The sequence below is a fragment of the Lemur catta genome, chromosome 11 (genome assembly GCF_020740605.2).
Source record: "Lemur catta isolate mLemCat1 chromosome 11, mLemCat1.pri, whole genome shotgun sequence".
Taxonomy (NCBI): domain Eukaryota; kingdom Metazoa; phylum Chordata; class Mammalia; order Primates; family Lemuridae; genus Lemur; species Lemur catta.
The window spans coordinates 73,137,960-73,158,360 of record NC_059138.1 but is presented as its reverse complement, the minus strand read 5'-3'; the positions used below and the strand labels follow the sequence as shown (position 1 = coordinate 73,158,360).

General features: G+C 37.0%; 1 protein-coding gene across 2 annotated transcripts in view; it reads left to right on the top strand.

Annotated features, from left to right (window-relative positions):
• The first annotated feature begins 14,639 nt into the window (after positions 1–14,639).
• The window catches only part of SKAP2 (src kinase associated phosphoprotein 2), a 179,766-nt gene continuing 174,004 nt past the window's right edge, over positions 14,640–20,401 (top strand). For both annotated transcript variants that reach the window (XM_045564526.1, XM_045564525.1), the window contains exon 1: positions 14,640–15,021. In XM_045564526.1, the coding sequence (XP_045420482.1) occupies positions 14,955–15,021 (67 nt within the window). In that variant the 5' untranslated portion in view covers positions 14,640–14,954. The remainder of the gene's footprint in view (positions 15,022–20,401) is intronic.

Below are 20,401 nucleotides of genomic sequence, written 5' to 3'. Positions count from 1 at the left end.
TTAGTTCAACCGAGAAGAGGACATCCATTTTTCTTACTTAAAGGTGTCCCTACACTATGAATCCCTACCCTAATACAGTCTTGTGAACACCAAGTGTGAACATAGGAGGTAATAGCAGCAGGGAACATTTGAGTGAGAACTATAAGCATGATTAGATAGCCTAAGGGACATTAGGAGACACATTTCTGGTCATCAGACTTTTATGGCACAGCAGAGCTGTTACTTTAATTCCTTATGCAATCTTCATCTAGTTTCCAGATACGCTGTAGTGTGACTATCGCAATTGAGGTCAGGTCTGAACCTTCCAGAGTCAGAACTATGTATGCCAGGAGGAGATTTTTTGTCTCTCAAGTAATAATGCACAACTAGACACAGTGGGTACCGAGGTACCACAGGGATTTTGTGATGAGATATGGCACTAAAGATAAAGCATTTCCCAGAATCCCTAAAATACTGCAAATGCATTGTTAGCAGTGTGCTATGTCCATACTGGTAACAGAATACAGTGTGTGGATTCTTTTATTAGTCTTTGTAACTGTTGGCTAATGAGTCACAACTGGTGCATATATAGAAACTATATCAGACTGGTCATAATGTGACTTTTACTCTAAGTTAGAGAACAAATGACCTGAATAGTAGCTGGTATTCGATGCTCATCTGGTTCTCAACATTCAAATCTTTTCTAATAATTTTCTGTAGGCTTTACTGTTTTTTCTCTTTTACTAATTAGTCTGACAGTATAGACCAATGACTAGATAATGTTACCACAAGGTAGGAAGTTTGATTTCAATGCCTAGCACACCATGGAGTTACTCGAGCACCTTAAAGTCTCTTCCTTTTTGTTTTTATGTCTATAAAATTGGGAGATTAATATCTTGATCTCGTAGAAAGGATGTGAAACTAAATTAGGTTAATAACCAGTAAATATGGAAATGCTCTGAGCAAATGAAAAACAAGTTATTAAGTCATTTGTCTATATGTTTAAGAACACTGAAATGTAAACTAGCACAAACGTTTTAAAAGGCATTTTGGAAATACCTATTAAAATTCAGAGTAATAGCATTGGAGAAGAGGAAAGGTAATTTAACTTTCACTTTATACCAGTTTGATTTTTTTGCGTGAGAATATTTTATATTAGCATTTTTAATTAAATAATTAAAAATAAAGAATACTGCACCTTTTTAAAAGTAGGAGTGCTCTAAGGGGAGTGGATCATTAATGTTTGTCTTTATTGCTCAGAGCAATTGAAGACAGATCAGTTATGTAGTTCAGGGTTAATTTTTATTTTAAAATGGTAATTTATTAATGGCCCAGTGTACCGTGATAACAGTTTACACATACATAAGCATATTCTATATCCTGAGCAGAGGACATAATAGCTAAAACAAAAGTGCTTCTGGTCATTTTAGAAGCACTTCCAAGAAACCCTCAAATGGCCTTTGTCTATCACAGATTTTTTAAAAATCAAATTGTATTCTGATTGCTAATGCCAGAGAGGAATGAGAAGAACCAGAGCAAAACCTGCTTCCAAATCTTTATTAATGAGGTGTTAACAAACCTTCCTAAAGTTTCTACTATTACAGGAAGTACTAGAAAATCTTGGGGGCAGAGGAAAAATAGAAAAAATTAATAGCTGTCTAAGAAAGAACTAGCCTTAGAAATATGGCGATAATAAAATGTTTTTAATCTCTCCTTTGATTTTGTCCTCTGAAAATACTTTACACTAGAAGATTCTGCTTTATCTGGAGTTTACTGAAGGCCTAAATCATCTTTTATTAGTGAGCTCTGGTTTAATATTTCATATAAAAACTTTATAGCTTTTTTCCATTTTAAAATAAGGTATTTTTTTTACTAACAAACACTATCTCATCTAATTATTCTATACAATAAATTCAAATGTAAAATTATATTATATTAAGAATATGTGGAGGCTCAGTTCAATCTCAGTTAAATTTATATTAATACACATTCTTTGGTAATTCAGTTTTTCATATAATGCTCTGCTTTTAGCTAACAGAGAGTGGATTCCTCACCTAAGGCCTTCTAAGATAATGCAGTAACAATGAAAGGGTTCAGGACACACTACCCCGAAATAGGGCGCCTTGGCATTTGAGAAAACAGCAGAAGCAGGAAGGTCTCTTTGACTGTCTCTCACTATTCCTCCTTGAAGCAGACCATACAAGAATTCTATGACCTTCTTCTAATAGGTCATAAGACCCTCAGTCCAGAAGGGTCTTCCCTATATCTAGAGGAAGGGCATAAACACAGAGACACAAAGAAGAATCTGAATACACAGCCCTTGCTAAATTCTCTCTAGTTTATTCTCACTGGGTCATACCCTTTGGTCCTCCAATAATACAACTGTGCATAAAAATACACAGATCTCTCTATTTCTTTGGATGTTCATTTCTGAAGGCTCTTGTGTGACTGATGTAAAAATTGTGTTCGGTAAATTTGTATGCTTTTCTCTTGTTAATGTCTTTTTTCTATAGGAGATCTCAGCCACTAGCCTTGTGATGGGTGAGGAAAAAATACTATTTTTTCTCTTGAAATGGGTTTGCAGTATTTAAAAAAAAACAAAAAGTAATTGCTGTAGGAGAGAAAAGGTTTCAGGGCTCAGTGCTGACATAGCTGTTTATGTTCTGCGGTTATTCAGCAAAGAAGAAATACACTCTACATCTGTGGCAGACTACTGGTCGTTCCCTAATATCTGTTCCTCTTCTTCTTCAACAATAAAGTTGAAACCTTCCACATCCTTTCCAGTAATTTTGCAGTGCCCTCCCAATATGATTAAGGAGTATTTCGTCACTCCGTGGCTCTGGAATTGACTGTGTGACTTGCTTTGGTCTATGAGATGATAGCAGTTGTGATGCAATCAAAGGCTTGAAAAGTGTTTTTGTGACTGGGCCTGCTTTCTTGTACTTCTGTTATTGCCATGAGAAGAACATGCTGAAGACAAGAGTCATGTGGAGTAGAGCTGAGTTGCCCTAGCTGAGCCCAGTCTGGATCAGTTAACCCTTTGCGGACCCTTGGCCAAGCCACAGATCTCTGTGAATAAATTATTGTTGTTTTAAATCAGTGAATTTTGAGATAGTTTGTTATGCTTCATTTTTGTGGCAATCACTAACTGGTACAGTAGAGTTCTTAGATTTTCCTCTTGCATGATCTTATCCTCCACTTGCGGTTATTGCTAGAATGCATGATGAATAAATGCTATTATCATGCATTCAATACTATTTAACAATTACCATGTGCTTGTACACAAAATTCTAGGCAGAAAGTTGGAAGCTAAACCTCCATGCTCCATTCATGGGACACTCATAGACATTCCCAAAGAAGGAAGGAAAGGGCATAGGGAAGAGATAGAACTTGAGGGCGTTCTATGGTTGAGTGGGATGGCAAAGATTTGGTTTGCCTGATTCATCATGGCCAACCTACATTAATATGCCATTAGTTGAACACATTTTTATTAAGTACCTAGTTTGTGAGTGTGCTTGGTGTTAGTGATACACAGAAGAAGAATTACAGACTTTATTTTAGCATTTAGAAATTATATTACTAATCATAGTGTAAAAAATATGACATTAGGTTAATGAATTATTTCTGTTCTATTCAATTTGATTGTGTGGTCATGATACATATTGTAGTTCTGATTAAAAAACATAATTTAGTAGAAAAAAGATTAAAACTATTAGTTAAACTAAGCTTGGGGGTAATGTCATTGATTTTAGTAATTTATGCCAGTGCTTCTCAAGCTCTCTTTGATGAAGGACCATTTATTTTTTGTTAAATTTCTAATCTATGCTGACTGAACATTTATAAAATACTATAAGAGATACTGAACCAGTGTCAAATTGCTAAAAATGTTTCTAAATACTTTCACTTTTTACACTCATCTTTTCATGGACTGGTAACAGTTTGTGGGCTGGCACCTGTCAGGAGACTACACTTTGAGTAACACTGATTCTGCCTCTTATTGCAATCAAGAATGTGAATGTATTTGAATACACAATATTTGAACTTGCATCAGTAATTCATATGTCAAATTTGTTTTTTATATCAGCTTTTTATTTATTTCTTTATTATTTTAGAGACAGGATCTCACTCTGCCTCCCAGGCTGGAGTACAGTGGCCCAATCATAGCTCACTAAACCTCAAACTCTGGGCTCAAGTAATCCTCCTGCCCCAGCCTCCTGAGTAGCTGGGACTAGGGGCACATGCCACCATGCTCAGGTAGATTTTCTTACTTTTTTGTATGGACAGAGTCTTACTATGTTGCCCAGGCTGGTCTCAAACTTCTGGCCTCAAGCAATCCTCCCACCTTGGCCTCCCAAAGTGCTGGGATTACAGGCATAAGCCACCACTCTTGGCTGCTTTTTATTTTTAAAATTAAGAGATGATGTGTGAAAATGAAAATGAGAAATACTTTCTATTAATTCATTCAGGTCCATCTTCTTGGATTTACATGCCATCTTTTTGACTGAACGACTGAAATGACTGAATGACCGAAATGACTGAAAATTTCAAAGTGACCGAAACTTTAAATTGTGAAAAATGTTTCTTACATATTTTGAATTGAGGAAACAAAACCAAAAACACTGCCACTACAAAAAAGTAAACCACGAAAATATCCAGAAAAGCAGAGACCGCTGCTGTGTTATTGGCCAGAGGAAAGTATTATCTAAAATTGGCCCTTTTGCAGATCACATGCTGAATTAATTTTTTCAAGTTTGTCTAATTAACATTGATTGTGGGGCCAGCCACAGTGGCTCACACTTGTAATTCCAGCAGTTTGGGAGGCTGAGGCTAGAGGATTGCTTGAGATCAGGAGTTTGAGACCAGCCTAGGCAACACATCAAGACCCCATCTCCACAAAAAAAATTTTTTTAAATTATTAAAATTGATTCTGTGTAAATACTTAACTTTTGCAATCACTGTGTTGCACATTTTTTTAAGACAATAATATTCTGAAATATAGTTTTACCTTGAAAAGTATACTATTTTATTTTAGACGAATAACTTTCTAAAGCGTTATTTGATCAACTTTGAAAATGTTTAACCTTGCCACATTGATGTATGGTCTAAATAGTTCTTAATTTATTTAGGTAATGGCATGATAGTGTGTGTATTATAGATGAATAAGGCATTTTTCTATATAGAAAAGCATAAGCAAAAGTATTTTCTTCAGGTGAATTTCAATGTGGGCAGCATGCTTTTCCACTTTTGAAAACACAAATATGTCCCTGAAAATGTTCCATATTTCTGAGAATTATTTTCCCACAGCAAGTGCATAGCTATATTTTATTTGAAAGTATAAAAATGAAGAATATCCTCTTCTGGTGTGTAGTATTCAAGCATAATAAAAGAAAGCATGTAATTTGGGGGTGCTTCAGGAAATATTTCTTTGTGCTCAAGCAAGTTAATGTAATTTTTCTAGATTTTAAAAATTATGTTTTGACAGCACTGCATAAAAATATAAGAATAATTTTTACCTCTCTGATTAAAAATTAAAAATTAAGATGGCTATTAAAAAAGTAAAGCCATGCCGGGCGCACTGTCTGGAGAATGAGAATGGACGCGCTTGGGACTCTGACTCGGGGGGATGGGTGGTACATGGACAATGTATATGACCTGAACTTATGTACCCCCATGATGAGCTGAAATTAAAAAAAAAAAAAAAGTAAAGCCAAATGTTTACAGAAGTATAAAGCAAGCTGGCTGAAGAGGGGAATTAGGTTTGTCCGTCCTTTTTTCTCTTATATATAGTTCCTGGGGAGGCATCATGTTTGAAGTGATAATATGGTTTTAGGGTCTAAGGAAAGAACTAAGACAAGGAGGAAGTTACAGCAATGTGTCTTTAGAATGTTGAACAAATGGACTGAAGGACAGCAAAGCAAATCAGTGTGGTGAATTGCAAATTCTTGGTGTCTTTTATTGTGCCGCAGATATGTCTGTGGCAGTGCACAAATTGTGAAGACTGGGTAGATCTCAGCAATACTTTCTTGGCTTATGAAAATTCAGTCCATAAAACCGCATGAAAGTAGTCATCCAACGTGGAAAAAGTAAAAGGGAAGAATTGAGATCTAGATTATTTAAGCAAAAGTGTCTTAAAATTATGCTGTTGGGGATGAGGGTAAAAAATTGTTTTGTATTATAAAATGGGATTAAACATAGATTTGATGGATGAGATATAGGAAAAAATTATAAAAATTAAATGGGGTTGAGGTGGAGGAAGGGATGGAAGAATTTCTGAGTATGGTAATACGCAATGCAAATTACAGGCAAATATGCAAGACAGTGCTTAAAGTCCTGTAAAAATGTCTGGGAGTGTTTTCTGTTTGCCTTGTAGTGGGACACTATAGAAAAAAGGGAGAATTTGGTTGAGCCTTTAAAATTTTATTTAATTTTACTCTTATTGGCCTTAGTCATTTGTAAAACACTACTGTTTAATATTGACAACTTTGAAAGTCACTGAAAAAATTAAATGGCAATTTAATGTTAACAGCTCCTTATGGTTATCAAATCCATCAAAGCCCTTCATGAATATATTAAGCACAAACCCACTGAATTACTGTTGCCGAAGACAGCTTGGTATTTTAAAATTGCCTAGTGAGAATAGATGTACTGTAATAATAGGAAGGACTCTGGTCACAATTTACTATTTTGTCTTTACATATAGAAAGAAACCCAGGCCTGTTTGTAATTATTTAATGTTTGAGAACCTCTGCTAACCTAGCGGAGGTCTTTTTTTTCCTTAGCCTTAAAATGATCTGTAGAAGTGTATTAGAAAATCATGTTTCATCTAAATTAATGTTTTAAAAATAGCTACAATAACAAAACAAAAATAAAATTCCTGTAACAAAAATAATTCATATGGGTAATGGTACAGAAAATTCAGTAAATAGTTCATATTGAGCCAATTATGATTCAAAGCCCAAATCTGAGTTCTCCAAAATTTAATTAATAAGGCAGCCATGTTCTCCAGTTTCATTCTTCTAGAAGACTATCTTGTCATTAAATGTTGATAAAGATGTGGAGACTAGAGCTATCCTAAAGAGAGAGCAGGGCACACAGCATAAAATATGTTTATGAACACCTTGCTTGTTTTACACCGCCTGGTCCTGAAACTGTTTTTTGGAAGGGCCATGCAGCCTACCTTCCCTTAGAATGTTTTAAATTCCAAAATACTGTCTCAATTATCTTTCATCCAAAGCCATAGTGTACTTAATCCAGGTATTAGAAAACGTGATTTCTCTAAACAATCCAGATCAAGATGCAAAAGGAGATAGTTACCCATCTACTCTTCTGAGTCTCTAATTGGCAGAATTTCAGGGAGTGAAGGTAAGGAGTACCTGGAAAAGTTAAATTATACCAGTCACCTTGCACTTTACCCCTCAGGTAAGCTCAAGAATAACTGTCCCTAACTCTGTTATGAGCCAAGAATAAAAATGGGATCTTCAAGGTCATGCAATAGGCCTCTGAGGTAGAAAGTAGAGATTTTGATGAAAAGAATTAAAGGGGCACAATCAAAATTTCTTGTCTTTTTATGCACCTGTTCACAGTTCAAGGTAGCCTTACCAAATCATAGAGGAGGAGTAAAACAGTTCCCCTGGAGAAGAGGGTGCATTAAATTTTAGATAGTATTATAATAAAGAACGAGCATTTTCTTAGCATGTTCCTAGTCCTTGGTGACTAAGCCTGATCAGAAATGCAAGGCAAGACAGGTATTTTGGTCCATCTCTTCTCTGGAGATCCAGGTGGCATATGACACCGGTCTGTAAATCAAGACTGTAAGGGTGAGATAGAGCCAGAGTCCAAGAGGGGTAGGTGTAATCAAGACAAATATGTCTCTTTATTAAAAGTAGGTAAGGTAAGAACTTGCTCTGAGAATCCAGGCAGGAGAAATTCAGTTACTAGAGCTAGGAAATAAGGGCAGAACCAGATTATCATCAAAGCTGACCTCTGAGCATTGAGAGTCTGGATAAAGGAAATCAATTCAGTTAAAGGGAGAAGAGGGCTGCTACCTGGGCAGAGAACCGGAAGCCTCTGACAAGTCTAGAATGAGATGGACAGTTCTCGCACCTTATTTCCAATTTGCAGAACCCTAAAGACATACAGAATCTTGTTAATAACTCAAATCCAGTCCATATTAAATTGCTGTTCTTCTCATATTAAAACAAATGGCCAGGGCCACAAAGTGCCTGAGTACAGTCATGTGCTGCATAATGACTTTTCTTCCTTTGGGTCAATGACCGATCACATATATGATGGTGGTCCCATAAGATTATAATATTGTATTTTTACTGTACCTTTTCTATGTTTAGATATGTTTCAATACACAAATACTTAGCATTGTGTTACAATTGCCTGCAGTATTGGGTACATTAACATGCTGTATAGGTTTGTAGCCTGGTAGCAATAGGCTATACCATATAGCCCAAGTGTGTAGTAGCCTATACCATCTAGGTTTGTGTAAGTACACTCTGTAATGTTTGCACAATGACAAAATCACCTAATGACACACTCCTCAGACTGTATCTCTGTTGTTAAGCAACATGCGACTGTGTATGTTTGTGTGTTTGCAAATGAGATAGAGAGCAAAAGAGAATGAATGTTTCCTTATCTTGCTAACTTACTACATTATACTAACAAGATTAATAATAATAACCTAAAATCTGAAATTGTAAGCTGCATCTATCAGTACCTTTTGGTTCTGGTTGGGTTCTATGTCACATCTTTTATGGGTAAAATGACTTCATGTGAATTCCAGTGAGAATATAATTTTTTTCTTGTTGACTGCCCCACAATTAGTGCTAGCCATAGAAAATTCAAATGAAAAGAGGGATAATAATTTAGAAAATAAAAACAAATCTTCATTTCTAAAAACTCTTAAAAGAGCCCTTACGAGGCCAGACACGGTGGCTCATGCCCATAATCCTAGCACTTTGGTGGGCCAAGGTGGGAGGATTACTTGATGAGAGGAGTTCAAGACCAGCCTGTGTAACTGTGTAACTGTGTAGACCAGTTACTAGATAACTTGAAAGCTAGTAGATTTAATTTTTTTAAAATAGATTGGGCTGAAAATAAATGCAGTTTGAATTGCTTTAATCCACTCTTTATTTATGATAGTACAAGTGTATGCTTGGTAGCTGTTGACCTATATTTCTTAGAATTCCCTTTTCTGTGTGTTTCTGGTTAGGGTGGGCCACAAAGTAGATTCTTGTGTGAGACTGGGAGAGCAGAAATGAAGCAACAGTCATTTTATAGTGCACATATATTGTTGCTTATCTGCTGGTTCACTTCATTGGTCTAAGGCAGCAGCTGGGCCTGCAACTGCCTCATCTTCTGTTGGCTCCTCCTTTAGCTTCTCTGACTCCTGAGTCAAGTGTGTGCATTAAGCTCAGTAATGATGGGCCATGGCTTCTGAAGGACCTCCGTACCATCAAGGTCAGAGGCAGTGAGAGATAACTTGGGTTTCAGGCTGTTCTCATGAACTATATGGCATATGCCTCTAGTTTCCAGCTTGTTGTGAATCCTTCCATCTTCCCTTCCTGACTCCTTGGCCTGTGGACTTCAAGCCCCTGGATCAGATACAAAGACAATAGCCTTATAGAGACAGTTTAACCAGCTTGCGCTATTGAGTAGGGTCAAATCTCTGTGAGAAATTGCTTTATATATTTCTCTCTCTAATTCCATTCTAGTAGTTCTGCTTTGCTTCTTGATCTCTGACTGATAGAGAATTGGGACAGTGACAGTATAAAATGAAAAGATATGTTTTGACCCTCAAAATTCTATCAGCAGGAAGCAGGTTGAGAAAACTACACAACTGAAAATATGGTTACCTTTCAGGAAAAGGAAGGATGACTCAGAGGGTAGAACCAAGAGTATGGAGAAGTTATTTCCAGGTGGGAGTAGAACTGTGTCCTAATCAAAGAACTTGCCACGTTTTCCTGGTTAGATTTTAGAATTGCTTTGGACCAGTTATCTTTGTATATTTCCTATTCTCCCCCACCCCGTTTTGAACAGCAATGTCTATGGTGATTATCCTATGCCTGTCTCCTAATGTATGTTGAGTATGCAGGGAGAAAATAACTTGTCTTCTTACTTCATAGGTCTTTAGATTGGGAGATCTGTACTTGAAGAGCTATATAAAGGGAATTACACTAGAAGACATCATCCATACCTGGGCTTGATTTAGATGATGAGATTCTGGACTTTGAGCCTATGCTGTAATGGGATGAGACTTTGCAGGTGGTTTTGGGAGGGGATGGATATATTTTGCACGTGGGAGGGATGAGAATCATTGGGAGTCAAAGGGTTTGCTACTATAGCTAGCTTCCAATATGGCCCCCAGTGACCTCTATCTCTTGGTCTTCACAGCCTTGTGTAGTCCCTTCCCTCTTTCACACTAGGCTTGGTTTGTGCGACCAATAAAATATGGAAGTGGTAAAGTTATGGTTAGAGAGATTAAGTCATAAAAACATTGCAGTTTCTGTCTTGGTTGCTCTCTCTCTTGGATTATGTGCTCTGGGGCAAGTCAGTTGCCTTATCATGAGGATATCCAAGCAGCCCTGTGGAGAAATCCATGTTGTAAAGAACTGAGTGTTTTTTCTAATAGCCAAAGAGGAATGAAGGACTCCAGCCAAGAGTCCCATGGTGAGCCATCTTCAAAGCAGATCCTCTGACCACAATTAAGTCTGAAGATGATGGCAACTCAGCCTACAGCTTCACTGCAATCTCATGAGAGACTCTGAGCCAAAATTATCCACCTAAACTGCTCTTGGATTCCTGACCATCAGAGACTGTGTGAGATACTAAGTGTCTTAAGCTGCTAAATTGTATTATGCCTCAATAGATAACTAATACAACACCCAAGTATAAATATAATCTTTCACATGCCAATGAAAGCCAAGTAAAAATGAAGATAAGAGAGGCAGAGAAAAGTAAATTGTGTTTTGACCCATTGTCTGGTTTTCTTCAATTGTTCATTTAGATTCTTTTAAACCTAGGCCTGTGGGCAAGTATTTATTCAGTGCTCCTAAGCTAATTTTGAAGGATATAAGAAAGGGGGTTAGCTTCAGTTATAGGGATATATATATATATATTGTATATTTTTTCTTTGAGCTGGAGGATCTACTTTTGAGAAGACAAATTATGAGATTTTCCCAGAGTCTAGTTTCTCCTTTGCAGAATGGTAGGGAGGTCACTACCTCTCTCAGGTTGAGATTTAAGGTTTCATTTATTATTCTTTTTTTAAACCTAATATGACTAGCTTAAAGAATGTAAAGTATGATTTGATTTCCTTCTTAGTTTTTGTTATGCAAACATTTGGAAACGAGAAATATGAATGTATTTCTTCTAACCTCTCTTTATTACTCTTTCTGTCTTATAATCAATTTCAGTAACTTTAACAATAAACAGTAAAAATGATAGAGTATACAAAGCATTGCCCGAGTGAATCCATCATGGACCTGTGTCTGAGAATGGTTTCCTAACTAGGGGAAATGTGTTTCATACAAAAAGTCCATTTTCTGTTATTGCCTTTTTTATTTGGACTACTAGATGCTATATATTTTAAGGCAATCTTAATAGTTTCCTGTCTCTCACTAACAAGAATGACTTGTCATAATAGCAGTGTAGACACTGTCCATTTGATCCACTCCAGAAAGCTGTCTATTTGATACAAGAGCAAATCACCTCAATTCCTTTGTGGAATGAGTGGTGTATAAATAAATAAATGAGACACAGGAATAAAAAAAAATTGGTCAGTTCTATCAGAAGGAAACAAAGGATTGGGACATTTGGAGGCCTCATTTAATAAAAAATGTGACAAGACAAAGAATTATATGTGATAACTGTAAAGGGATAAAGAATCTTCACTGATATAAAATGTCCATGAAATAATTTCTTCCTTCTTTAGAAGATATCTTTAAGGATAATAGTTCTCAATTCTTTGAAGTTGTAAGACCTATATTGTAAAATGACTCTTTCTTCACTTTTATCCCCACCAAAATAATTTTAATTTTCATCAGTCTTTCTATAATTCACCACATTTCTAAATCTAGTAGGAACTTCAGATTCCATTTTGGGGAATGGCTTTGTTTTGGGGGTGTCACTTTTGTTGTTATTTTGCGAGTTTTACTTCAGTTGTAAAGTTTCTGTCTTGTTTTTGGTTTTGAGAGGCAAGATATGGACTCCAAAATGTTCTAATTTTTCCATTTTCAATTAGCATTTGGTGTTATTTCTTAGAGAATTACACAAAAATGTCATTGCATTTGACCATGTAATATTTTACTAAACTTTTTGATGAAATATTAATAGAGCCATATTCTATGTTAGGTTTAAGGTCCAGCTGGGGATGAAAGATAAGTTATGACAAATTTTGTGCCCTATAGGAGCTGGCTTCCAGAATGCTGAATTCTTTCCAGAAGGTATTTAATTGATTTTTCCCAGGTCCATCAGAGGACTCACCATCTATGGCAACTATACCTTATGAAATGTATTTCTTAACTAATATAATAAGACTTGAAAGTCAGTATTACTCCTTGATCCATGGGCTGCAGAATGGATGTTGTGTTAGCAGGCAAGAAAAAACACATTAATCTCCTTGTACATCTCCATCAGAGCTCTTGGGTGGCCAGGTGCATTGTCAATGAGCAGTAATATTTTGAAAGGAATCATTTTTTCCTGAGCAGTAGGGTCTCAACAGCTGGCTTAAAATATTCATTAAACCATGCTGTAAACAGATGTGCTGTCATCCAGGCTCTGTCATTCCACTTATAGAGCAGAGGCAGAGTAGATTTAGCAAATTCTTAAGGGCCCTAGGATTTTTGGAATGGCAAATAAGCATTGGCTTCAACTTAAAGTTACCAGCTAACATTAGCCTCTAATAAGACAGTCATCCTGTCCTTTGAAGCTTTGAAGCCAGGCATTGACTTCTCCTCTCTAGCTATGAACATGCTAGAAGGCATCCTCTTGCAATATAAGGTTGCTTCATCTACACTGAAAATCAGTTTTTTAGTACAGCCAGCCTTATCAGTGATCTTAGCTAGATCTTCTGGACTTGCTGCGGCTTCTGCATCAGTATTTCCTGTTTCACCTTGCACTTTTATGTTATGGAAATGTTGTCTTTCCTTAAACCTCATGAACCAACATTTGCTAGCCTCCAACTTTTCTTCTTCAGCCTTTCTCAGCCTTCATAGAATTGAAGAGAGTTGGGGCTTTGGTCTGGATTAGGCTTTGGCTTGAGGGAATATTGTGACTGGTTTGATCCAGACTGCTAAAACTTTCTCCATATCAGCAATCAGGCTGTTTTGCTTTCTTATCATTCATGTGTTCACTGGAGTAGCACTTCTAATTTCCTTCAAGAACTTTTTCTTTGCATTCACAACTTGGCTAACTGGTACAAGAGGCCTAGCTTTTGGCCCATCTTGGCTTTCAACATGCCTTCCTCACTAAACTTAATCATTCATAGCTTTTGATTCAAAGTGAGAGACATGTTACTCTTCTTTTCGCTTGAACACACTGTAGGTTTATTAATTGGCCTAATTTCAATATTGTTATGTTTCAGGGAACTGGGTGGTCTAAGGAGCTGCACAGATGGGGGAAGGGTTGGTTGGTGGAGCAGTCAGAACACACAGTGTTTACTGGTTAAGTGCGCTGTCCTTATGGGTGTGGTTTGTGGTGCCCCAAAACAATTACAATAGTAACTTCAAACATCACTGATAACAGATCATCATAACAGATATCATAAAATAAAAAAATTTGAACTATTACAAGAATTACCAAAATGAGCACATGCTATTGAAAAAATCTGCCCAAAGGCTTGATGCAATTGCCACAAACCTTCATTTGTAAAAAGCATGCAAATCTGGAAAGCAAAATAAAACGAAGTATGCCTATATTTATATATTCTACACAGACACACACACACACTTTAAAGGTTTTAAAGCAGCCAGAGGTGTCTTTTTAAACGAAAACCTTAGATTTACAGATAGCAGACAATAAGTATTTGTTGACTACATAGTCAAGTTGGAGTGAACAGATTTTATAATTTTATTTTACTAATCACCCCCAGCAATTTGCTTTTTGATGCTTGTAGCTGGGACAGTGGTTCCTATGTCTATTTGGCCTTGTTTTTATTATTTTTTTCATCCAAAGGATAGCGCCTAGAACTTCCTACTCTTCCTAGTGGGGATAAAATAATTCACCTCAAGAATGTGAATTAGGTAGAAAAGTAATCTAAGAGCCAATCAGAACGCTCCCCTAGCAGCTGCAGACTGACTTCTCAGGGAGGACTGGCGGAAGATGCGACTTTGTTACCTCCATTCAATCGGACAAAGAAGGCCATAACAGTTTAGGACAATCGAAAATTCCCTGTGGCTTACCAGGCGAGGTGTTAAACCTCTGTGGGACTAACCATTAGCCAGAAGGCCTCTTAATCGGAAAACTTCTAGGCGCTCCTGGTACCTTACTTTTTGGGATCCTAGGGAAATAGCCAGCAGTTGTGGCGGTACCAGTAACCAAAATGGCGACAAGGTGCGTCAGACACGTGTCACGTGACACAGCCCCAGTTGCCTCCCTTCCCACCAGCCGCTCCTCCTCCAGCTTTCCTGCGTAGCAGTGGGCGTGGCTTGCCCGGGCATTCTGTCTTCGGCGGCCGGGAAAACCTAAGAATACACATGCGCAGTTGGACCCCTCCGGCCTTTCATGCCTTCTCTCCGCCCACCGTCCCGCCCCGATCTTGCGGGCGGGGTTGGGCCGAAAGTCCAGCTGCGGCTGGCTGGAGAGTCAGTGACTTCCTTGTTGTGAGCCCCGGCCTGGCAGTGTCCCGACTCGTAGACCCGCTGTTCTTAGCGGGACTGCTGGCCCAAGTCTAGTTCGGAGCTGCAACCCCACCCCACCCGTAACCTTCTCAGTACAGGTCCTTTCCCCGCACTCCTTGTGCTCCTAACATGCCCAACCCCAGCAGCACCTCCTCTCCCTACCCCCTCCCTGAGGAAATTAGGAACCTGTTGGCAGGTAACGAGCGGGTAGGGGGCGGGTAACGTTGTTGGGGCGGGGGCGAGGGAACAGCGAGCCGGTGGGGACAGGCATTCAGAGTCCATACCCTCCTTCCCCGCGCTCCCCACGTCTTCTGGCCAGTGGGGGCGGGACAGGGAGGAGGGAAGAAGGGTGTTTCGTCTGAAAAAGGGAGTGGGCGTGTGTGTTGAAATGTGGTGCGGGGCTGGTGGCGAAGCCCTTCTTGATGGTCTACACAAATGGGATCAGGACCATTCTGTGCATCGTGAAGACGCTTTGTGTGTGTGTGTGTGTGTGTGTGTGTGTGTGAGAGTGAGTGAGGGAGGGAGGGATGGGGTGGAGGGAGAGTAGGAAAGGGAGAGAGAATGATAATAATGAATGCATGTGTGAGAACTGGTACGGGAACAGAAGTCAAAGAAGTAGTTCTTGGATGGCCTGGCCCATGGAGGTGGAGGGTGTAGAGATGCAAAGAGATGTCAGAGCCACAGGTGTTAGGGGTTATGGGGTGGAAAGGTTTGTCATTTCTAAAACTCCCATTTTTGTTGAACATTCAGTCCACTGATATTTAAGACTTTTGAAGAGGGCCTGATTCTCAAATGGCTACTTGTCTTCAGCCTTAGTAGTATATTAAAGCAAAAAAGGAAGGATGTGTTAAAGCCCTACTTCCTGTGTCACAGGACGAAAGTACTTCATCTATGCACCCTCATCTTCCCCTTCTCAGTTTTACATTACCATTTATAGGAACTTATTTTAGGAGTTAAAAAAATGTGATTCTTCAATGCTATTAGGAATCCACTGCTAGTTCATTAATGTACTGGATATGGATGTGTGTATTTTCACTAAGGACCAATAAAAATTTATATTTCTGTACAAGGTAGAAAAAAAATTTTTTTAAGGTAGCACAACATCTATCCTGATGTTCTGGAATTTTTACCAGCATTTACTTTGTCTTGTGTATGTCAGAATCCTGAAAACAAGACTGTTGATTATTTTACCTTAGTTGTCTCTAAAATATGTATCTTTTAATATTGATCATAAATAACTAAAGAGTTTCTCTTAGATGCCTCTATTACAAATTGCCTACTTTAGCTCCTAAAAAGCAATTTCATCTAAAATGTGACATTTGAAATAGTAAGTTACTGCTATAGCAGTGTAAGACCAAATCTCCTAATACGCTGTTATACTATTTTGGTGGTTGGCATCATGAATGTGGTAGAGAAAATAAAACTATGTGTAGGAATGTGGACTTATATTGGTATGAGTGTGATACAGTGTGATGAATGCATTTGTGGTGGAATAATATTTCGTTTCTTGTCATCATTAATGAGTATCACTAAGGGACATAGTGAAAGGAGTGTGAAAACTTACTTAAGGCAGCTTTTATTCCATTATATGAGAGTTTCACATGAGTACTGGTTTTGTTTGACACTCCAGTTAACATTTTTGTTGTTACAATGCTGGAATTGCTTGTTGATAATATTATTGTAATAACCAGATCAGAGAAGTGTTTATGATTATTCCAAAAATTGATGTCACCATTTTAAGAATATTCTAGGTCTGTATTTTTGAATTTAAGAAATAAAGTACAGACCTCTGGGTGCATGTTTTCAAAGGTTGGCAGTTCCCACAGTAGACAGTTTGTTATTTGGATCCATAATCATACATTCACAGATAGTATGATATATAGTTTATTCTCTGATCCCTATAGAACACAAGTATTTCATGTGACCCTTATTGTGTAACTTAAAAACCTCAGAATTACATATTTAAATTATCTGCCAATGCCAACTTCCTACATATATCTGCCATCTCTCTTTAGTCAGATAATATACTAGCATAATATCTAGAAATAGCTTTTTTAAAAAGTCATTTTATTGACATTTTAATATTTCATATTATTAAAGCAATTCACATTAAAACACAAAGTATGAAAAAAATAAAACTTTGGGGATTATAAATTTGGATTGCATTTAATTTCAGAGGATATTTTCAAGAAGTATGGATGTGAGTTGGGGGATATATATGGTTAAGGAAATGAAATAAGTGAACCAGTGTTTTCCAGGTTATTTTTTACTTATTAGAAAAGTTGTTAATATTTTATATTTGACTGTAATTAATCTTTTTTGAGGTAGGGAAGGTTTCAAGAATAGATACTCTCAGCAGTTTTTCACATATTTCATCCAAAAAATATTGTTGGGATTGTGAATGATAATTTTTGTAATTCAAGTGTATTGGGTAATAGTACATGACTAGATTTAGAATTACTAAAACTATAGAGGAAGTGTTTGTATTGTTTTGAATTTTAGAGATATTCCTGGCTTACTTAGTACATTTTCTTTGAAACTAAGGAGATATTGGCAGTGATAGTTGTAGTTAACAGCTGAGTGCCTTAGGGTGTCTGGCACTGTGCTAGAATTCCAAGGTAGAGAAGGTAAGAAAGTAAACTTTTTGGAAGTTTAAAATCTTTTGCTTTCAGAAAAAAGAATACAAAGTCAAAAGATAATGGCTGTCAAAATAACTGCTTAGATATTTCTGTTTGTGTTCCATGTGCCTATTATCCAAATCATTATATGTCATGTGTTATTTGATATTTCAACTGTTTGATAAGGATAGGTGCTCAAATGTATTCTTATCATATTTATTATTTTTCTTTTTCTGTATTTTTACCTCTGATTATGGCAATTCTAGGCTACCCTTCTTTCCCTTTTTAAAAACATTCTATAGAATTGCAAAAAAAAAAATGAGGTTGTCATTCTTAACTCACATTTAATGATACCCTTGAAAAAGTGGCTATATAGTTTGGCTGTTATATTTTCTGTGGAATCAGTACATTAAATCTTGAAGACCTATACTTTTTATAAAAAGTGTTGAGTTATTCTTTTAGTTACATGAATAGAAAAGGGGTTACAGAATTTTGTTGTTTTTAAAAGCAAATTTTGAACTGCCATAGGGACTCTAGGCAACCTTTGATTCCCCCCATCCAAGTTTAGCCTGGATAATTAAAATCAAAGGATAATCCCAAATCTTATCCATTTAATCTTCTCTCACATCCAAATATTTTGACTAGGACTAAGGCAAGAATAATCTTGATTTATGTGAGTTTTTTTCCCCAGGCAGGCAAGAAATAAGAGAAACTAGAACCACTGTCTTCTCTCCCCCTTCATTTGTTTAACCACCCTTTAAATACTGGTTTGTTAGTGACTTGAAATCAGATAGTCTCATTTATTTGTTGTAGGACAACAAAGCTATAGATGTTATTTCATTTTTACTAAATTAGAAAATGAGACCAAGGTTAAAAGAAGAAAACAGTGGTTGTCAGTGCTCTGAAAAATCAAAACCAAACCAAACAAATAATAAATAAAATGGCTATATGGTGTCTGCAGAGTGACCTTAAGATTTTGTTCAAATGGCTGTCTTGATTAGAAATACTGCATTTTTTGCTATTGGGGATTTTCAGAACTTTTTTTTTTTACCTTCACACATTATAATTGATAATCCCTTTAGGGGCACTAGGTAAAGAATGCAATTCATTTGAAATAGAGGCAGAATTTTTTCAATGCTGAGTATAGTACAATTTGGTTTTCACCTTCCCAAAGTTCCATTTATAATTTGGTCAACATTTTGGTTTTATTTTTCCTAAGAGAATTATTTATGGTGTATCTAGTGTCCCATAACTTTCTTCTAGGGCACTGGCTGAGTATGTAAAGGGAAGAGTGCCACCTACTGAGTCCCCAATAGTCACCTACTTCTTTAGCACCTGGATTTTCCTACAGAGAGCAAGGACAAGTCTGCCCCATTTTGGCAGCAGTAACTAATGAGCATAAAGTTGATATGAGAACATTTAATCTCAAAATGAAGTCAATCTATGACACCGCTAAGATTTTCTCTTCTAGAAATAGGATATGTGTTTGTAAATCAAGGAATCAGAAGTTTATAGAGATTTTTATATGGGTCATATAATATAGATGAATTAAGATGTACTATTAGGAAAACTAGTTTCGTTATCTATCTTAAGCATAAAATGCCCTGCTTTTTCTTGGGGGGGGATCTTTGGCATGGCTTTCTATTGCAAGTGTTTTCAGGTGACTAAATAAGGCTCTTGACACTATGCACAGTTTTTATAGTTAATACAAATTATCATTTGTTTCCTTTAAAAAGAAGAATCTAAACATACGAAAAAATGAGCAGTATATGAAAAATTTGCAAGTGGGTTTATCTCTACTGTTATTGGCATTAAGTTATTACTAGAAAGAAGGTAGAAACAACAGAGTAGGAAAAGCCTCTGGTGATTTGAAACACAGTTCAGTTTTCTCTCATAAATTTAAGATTAAGTGTCATATATGGGTGATAAAAGTGGCATAGGCTAGGTTTTATATACTCATTATTCACTTAGTTTGTCTTTTTCAATTAAAGCCAAGTCTATCTTTTTCATTCCACTGAGTTTACATTTCTTTTTCAATCACATTCTGAACACATTACAATAGATGCTGCCTAACAGTGAATATAGTGTAAATCTCAGACTAATGTGTTATTCACTGTGGCTTCTTTGAAAATGTGTGGTAAAAAGATTTTGATTATTGTAAGGTGCTATTTATCAAGAGTCATCTTTTAGAGGTTGAAAGATGTTCAGCCCTGTCTTTCAACAGCCCAGCTTTTTATCAAAATAAATCATTTAGCTTCCAAAGCCAATCTTGAAAATTTTGTCACATGATTGGATTATAAGACTCAGGTATGTTTTACCCATTTGTGCTATGAGAATTCCTGAGCCTGTTCAACATGTCTCTTTTTCCATGTTTGAAAAGTTCACAGTTCATCCATAACCTATAAAAGTGCTAGGTAATCAAGGGAAAGACATTGATTAAAACAATCAATAACTTTTCAATTAGCTACTTTCCATCTTTGGGCATTTGGGTCCATTGATCTGCATGAGCCCAGTTTAATTGATTTTTATGTTTTCACCAGAAGCTGTTCGGTCAGACCATACCTTGCTTTAACAGAGAAGAAAACCATGTCTTTCACCCCACTATCCTCCCCCTCTAAAGCAGCTTAAATTCTACTAGGATCCTTATCACATTAAGTTTGGTGGCCTCACATCTCAGTGAACACAGAGAGAAGTCCTGCCCAGTTCATAAAATAGAGAAGTAGAATTAAGTAGTAAAGCCATTTGGGGTGCTGTGTGGTTGCTTTTACATTTATTTTATTGATCTGAGGCTGAGCAAATGGTGGCAGATCCAGCCCAATTCTTGCCCTCTCTCCTATACAATTCAGGCCATCTCAGAGGCTGTGTTGTGTATGTGTGTGCAGGGAGGTATTGGGTGGTTGGGGGAGTAGGCAGGAAGACAGGGGGTGTTACCTTTGTGACTTGTTTACAACCTTCAAA